Here is a 6433-nt window from a genome sequence, read left to right as displayed (position 1 = left end):
TGGAAAGGAAGATGAAGGTTCTTTTCTGAATGTGAGAGCATAATTCAAGGTCAAGAGAAGATTAAATAGACCAGAAGTTAAGTACTGAGCAATAAGAAGAGCAGGCTCTCTCACCAAGCAGACACCCACAATCATTTACAAGAAGACAACCTATTAATAATTAATGATGGCAAAGTATGCAGAGTGATTTTGTTTGAGGATTTTGGTTAAATGATGGCAAGCTAGCATGTGGCTGAAGACAGAGTCATCAGCAGCAAGGCTGGGAGCAGCTGGACCCGCAGCCTTGGGACAGGCAGCCAGGCACACAGACACATGTGGGCTGGTAGCAAGTCCTGGTGCAGGTCACAGGTCCAGAGCAAGCTGGCTGGCAACACAGGTTGAGGCAGAAGGGCTCACAGCAGGGCTTGCAGCAGGGCCTGCAGCAGCTGGGCTGGCAGCAGGGCTGGCAGCAGCTGGAGATACAGCACCTGGGCTGGCAGCAGCTGGACTCACAGCAGCTGGGCTGGCAGCAGCTGGGCTGGCAGCAAGGCTGGCAGCAGCTGGACACACAGCAGCAGGGCTGGCAGCAGGGTGTGCGGCAGCAGCTGCTCACACAGCTTGGCTGGAAGCAGGTCCTACAGCAGGTGGGCTGGCAGCAAGGCTGGCAGCAGCTGGAGCCACAGCAGCTAGGCTGGCAGCAGCTGCTCACACAGCTGGGTCTCCAGCAGGTGGTCCTGCAGCAGGTGGTCCTGCAACAGGTGGGCTGGCAGCAAGGGGAGCAGCAGGAGTTGGTCATGGTGTTGGATGTGGATGGAGGTGTTTCTGAGATTGTGACAACCGTTTCAGTCCTGGGGCTTTTATACCCTGGACATGCCATTAAGGGACCAATAGGCAGGGCTTTTCCTTGTTTTTTGTTTTCTGCTGTTCATGAGGAAATTCTCACAGGAGGAAGTGCCCCCTTGAGTTTTATAAACCTTTTGAAATTATGATGTAAGCACCTAATTGTGGGTAATTCAAGGAAGGAAATTTCTAGAAGTCATCATCAGCATTGTTCCTGCTCTGATCATTACTTGCTCAGGTGATAGTTGCTGCAGCCATGGGAGGGGATGAAGCATGGCCTTCTTCAGATTGCTCTCCTGTTTCCTCAGCTCTGTGTAGACTTCAATGTGTTTGCAGGGAGAGTTACATTCACAGTGATTAAATGAAGCCATACCCAAGGCCAGACTGTTTCCCAGAGATGTTTGCTTGTTATACACTACAGCAGACAAGCCTATTTGCAGCAAATGTTACCTATGCTGAGCTAGGCTTACCAAAGAATCCATGGTGAGAAGGTAGCTTGTAGTCTTTTTTCAAATGCACCCATGAGCACCAAAGCCAGAATACAGAGTCAGATGGAATACATGGGGGTTCAGAAGACATTGGCTGACTTAGATCTTAGCCCTGTTCACTTGTAGAAAAATGAGGAACTTAAATGACATAAGAGAACACCTACATTTTAAAATAAATTGAACCATAATATACTTTCAGAGATGGACATACACTGTAGCTTGAACAGATAAGATACAAGAAATAATGTGTCTGTTCTTCATATCAGGTGTGTGTGTATGTGTGTGTGTGTGTGTGTGTGTGTGTGTGTGTGTGTGTGTGTGTGTTAGTAGCTGTCTAAAGCAACTAGTGTATAGTTTGTGCTATCACTTTTGTGTATCAAAAGTATATCAACTTTTGAGTTTTATCAAAAATGAAATCATATAACTCATGGTTCATTTTCCTTTGCTCACAATGATATTTGTGAGATTTAATGGCTTCTTTGAATTTAGTTGTCACTTCCTTTTCATTTTACTCAATAGTTTCATAGAATTGTATGGTAGGACTACAATCTATTAATGCTCATTTCGTGACAAGATCTTAATGTTTTTTAACTCATTGTGTCCTCAATGGACATTTTTTAAATCATCAAAACTTTTGAGAATCATACTCTTCTGATGATTTGTCTATTTCTTAGTCTAGTTTGTGGATGTTTGAGGATATATTCTTTGATGGAAGATTCTGGATTCCCAATTGTAGATATAACAAACATTAGTAAACAGTTCCAATGGTTTGTTTTTTTTTTTTTTTTTTTTTTTAAAACCAGCTGCATGTGTTGGGCAGGTGGATTGGCTGGTAAAGTCCTTGCCATGCAAGCATGAGAACCTGAGTTTGGTCCCCAGAACCCTTGTAAAAAATGCTGAGCAAAGTGGTATATGCTTGTAACCCCAGCATCATAGAGGAGGACACAGGCAGGTCCCCGGGGCTTTCTGGCCAGGCAGCCTAGCCTAATCAACAAGTTCCAGGCCAATGTGAGACCAGCTCAAACCAAGGTGAATGGTTCCCTGAGGAATACCCAAGCTTGCCCATATGTACACAGATGCACCCACACCTGCACACATGTGTGTACCCATACAGACACGAACACACATGCACACACTTAAGGTTGCAATGATATATCGATTACACAACTGATTGTTCACATTGCTCTAGGTATCATCTACATTTGATGTTTTCAGTCTGGACTTTTAGCCATTTTTTTAAATTATGTATCTGTTACAGTTTGGTTCTTAAATGTCCAGAATCTAGGTGTTGAAGGCTTGATCCCCAGCTGATGGTAGTGTTAAGGAGTGATGAAAGGTTTAGGGGTGGGATCTACTTGGAGGAAGGAGGTAATTGAGAGCATGTGTTTGAAATACATATGGGGACTTGGCTCTTTCATCTCTGTCTTTGTTTCTTGATGACCATGTGGCAATCCGCTTTTATTGCTCCCATGGTTCTACTGTGATATACTGCTTCAACCCTAAGCATAAAAGAAACAAGGCAAAACAATTGTGAACTTAAACTTCAGAAACCATGAGCTAAAATAGACATTTCCAGGGCTAGAGAGATGGCTCAGAGGTTAAGAGCACTGACTGCTCTTCCAGAGGTCCTGAGTTCAATTCCCAGCAACCACATGGTAGCTCACAACCATCTGTAATGAGATCTGGTACCCTCTTCTGGCCTGCAGTCATACATGTTGTATACATAATAAATAAATAAATATTAAAAAATAAATAAAATAGACATTTCCTTTTAAGTTGTTTATCTCATTTTGTCATGATTATGGAACACTGACTAACAGAGTAGCTATTTAGTGTTTTCTCCTTCAAGACTTAATTTGATTTTCCTTGAAGACTAATGAGTTGACCTCCCAAGCATTCATTGGACATTTAGAGTTCTCTTTTATGTGATGCTAATTGTGTCTTAATTTTGGAATTGTTTGCTTTTTTCTTATTTCTTTATTGACACCTTTGTTGATTTCATGTCTTATCAGTGTCCTCTTCCATACTGTGGCCTGCCTTGTTCCTCTCTTAAGATTTTCCTATTTTTATTGTCATATGTTTAGTGTGCATAGTGTTCATAGAGACAATTTCTTGCAAGTCTGCCATGTACTTTGACCATGTTTTCTAGTTAGGAATATTAAGAGGGAGAGACCCCTCTTATTCCCAATGTAAAAAGAACCCCCCCAAAGACAGAGGAAGATGAAAAACACAGGTAAGAAAAACAGGGTCATGATCCAAGGGATATGGGCAGTCCTACATGTTAAAAATGCTAGGAGATAGATTTCCTCTGTTACTAGGGGTAGGAATACAACAATACCAACTCCTGGATTTGAACCCACAAGACTGAATTTGGCTTCAGACCTCACAACTAGAAGATAACACTGCTGTGCTGTTTCAGCCACGAAGCTGGATGTGATTTGTTACAAGAGTAAGAGGAAGCAAATGCATATTTCCAGTCCCACTGTGCCCGAACTTGACTTTCTTTCTTTCCTATATGACTTTTCGAGTGGCTCCCATTTAATTCTTGAAGTTAAGCTATATTATTTCAGAGATGGGTCTTAGAATCTGAAAGTACTTTCTCTTGGAAGGAGTGTGATTAAGCTGAATCCCCAGGGGAGTCTTTGCCCTGGAGGAGATGGGAATGGAGGGGGGAGGCTAGGGGGAAGGCCGGGGCGGGAGGGGGGAGGACAGGGGGAACCCATGGCTGATATGTAAAATTAAATTAAATTAAGAAAATAAATAAATAAAGAGAAAAATTAAGAGTAGTCTCTAGGTGTGTCAAAAGGAGAATTTCAAAGAACATTTGATGTTCATGTAATTGTCTATAAACTGACTGAAGATACATTTCAAAGAACATATAACTTTAAAGAACACATAGGCATTCAATAAAGGGAGTTAAGTTTGTGTTGTTAGAGTTCAGCCAAAACCTACATGGGATGATCCTTTGGGTTTTGAGTTTTCCATTTCTATGACAAGAGTTATCGCTGAATCTATGTATAAGAAACAAAATTCAGTTCAGTGAGCTCCCTCAGCTTTGTCCTCAAACAAAAAGGAAAATTCAGTAAGATGTGTCTCTCTGAAAGTCTGTTGCACACAGACTGTTGGAGACTTTCTAGGAATATATCTGAAAGGAATCACGTATCTCTTGTGCTGTGAACCCATTGGGTGTTGTGTAGGTGTGTTATATTGTTCTCAGGGAAGTAAACCTGGGCGTTCATGTTGGTTTCTTTTCATTAATGGCTCTTTCCCATGACAGTGTCAACTACTACATTACGAAGTTCCTTGTTGTTCATGGAAGTCTGGGGTTTCCTCTATCAGGTCCATGTTCATATGTACCATGTCTCCTAATGTCTCTCTTTCCCTCTTCCCTCCTCTCCTTTTCTTCAGTTTTGATACCAGAACTCAGGCTTTCATTTCCCTTCACTGATTTGTTTGTCTCTCCCCAATCTCAGGAAGTTATTTGGATTCCTTAGGTGGCTTGGAGATCTGAGAGAATCAAGGGTTTGCAGCATGACCACTTGTTACATTGAGTCATGGGATTTGTCGCTCCTTTATTCCCTTACTAGTTTTTTCACCTAGAAACAAATTGTCTCTCTATGTCTGCATGCAGGGGAGATTTGGTCTGTCTCACAGGGCATGATTGATTCCCATATGAGTATTTGCTATCAGTGACAGAAGTGTGAGAACACAAACAATGACACTTCCATGTGCCAGCTCTTCCTAGTGCAACTATTCACATCAAAGTCCCAGGACAGGAGCACGCACACGTGAATCACCAGAAAGGTTTAAAGGGGCTGACCAGTTGCTGGGCAGAGACTGAGACAATAGAGTTCACGTCATTTTAGTAGGGTTCTTAAAACCATTGTGCATCTTAAGTGGCTGGTGGTGACGAAGGTGTGAGCAATGAATTGAAAAGAGCTTTGTTAACAAAGACGATCTGAAAATGAAAGGAACTGATCTTTCCACTGCCAGAGAAGAACCTGAAGTACACAAGTTTACATTGCTCACACTCCAGCATTATAGATACTTAAACTGAGTTGTACCTGTGACTATGTTAGCTCCAGAATCAGAAAGCCTGGGTCGTGGACCCGACTCTACCCATCCCTAGCTACCTGGGATAGATTGGACCACTTCAACTTCACAGGTAACAACAGCTGCTGTGAGTTCATGAGAGCAATGGGCATGTCATATGCAGATGATAGCACCTCAGAGCATTCTTCCACATCCTCTAGCTCTTAAATCCTTTCTGTCCCTTCTGCAATGATGCTCCCTAACCCTTTGCAGTGGAGCAGGAGAAGTCCATAGATGTCCCACTTAGGGACAAGCACCCATAGTCACACATTTTCACACTCTACTGCATTTACACACTCGTGCACCATGATTTCCATCCAAGCGTATGAGGCCCAGCGATCATGTACTGAACCCTGAAGCCGTGAGTTGGAAGAAATCTTTCATTCATTAACTTCCGTTTTTACTTATTTTATTCCCCGTGAAGAAATTTTGATTAATGCATTGAATCTAATGTAATGAATGGCATGACTTAGATCAGAAAACATAAGACAAAAAGCCAATCAAACATAGAAAAAGAATCAAACATGATACGAGAGGTAGAGTGAGGAAGACTTTATTAGAATAGCAATGGGTAGTGTCTTTTTAGTTGGGGAGACAATACAAAGATGTCATGATGAGTCACAGATGAGTCATAAAAACCATGAACCCTCAACACACTGAAGTATAATGATGGGTATTTATCATTGCAAAGATGTAATGAGATATTTGTGAATTGTGTATGTTTTTTTCTTAGCTTATTAAGGGAATTATTTCTGTCAATGCCGAGACTATGAATCCAGATCATAACAGGTGAAGCTGACAGGCAGAGAAATGAGGATCACATCAAAATGGGTAAGATGGCAGTCAGGGTGCAGTACACAAGTCTGTTAGCAGAAAGACTGGAGATTAGATGATAGTGTGTGTGTGTGTGTGTGTGTGTGTGTGTGTGTGTGTGCGTGCGCGCGTGCACGCGCGCGCTATAGGCAGAGAGTTTGGCATAATGTAAAACTCCAGCAGGTCTGAGAATAGATTATTCAATTCCAGTAGTGCCTTCA

The 6433-nt window shown here is 42.2% G+C and overlaps 1 protein-coding gene across 1 annotated transcript; it reads right to left on the bottom strand.

The window, feature by feature from the left end:
* Nucleotides 1-247: 247 nt before the first annotated feature.
* LOC118589371 (keratin-associated protein 9-1-like) lies at nucleotides 248-775 on the bottom strand. The gene has a single exon (XM_036196615.1). The coding sequence runs from the start codon at nucleotides 773-775 to the stop codon at nucleotides 248-250; it is 528 nt and encodes a 175-aa protein (XP_036052508.1).
* Nucleotides 776-6433: the final 5658 nt, after the last annotated feature.

This window comes from Onychomys torridus, chromosome 8 (assembly GCF_903995425.1).
Source record: "Onychomys torridus chromosome 8, mOncTor1.1, whole genome shotgun sequence".
NCBI lineage: Eukaryota > Metazoa > Chordata > Mammalia > Rodentia > Cricetidae > Onychomys > Onychomys torridus.
Note: the sequence above shows the minus strand (reverse complement) of the source record. Positions and strands in the feature narration are given on the sequence as shown.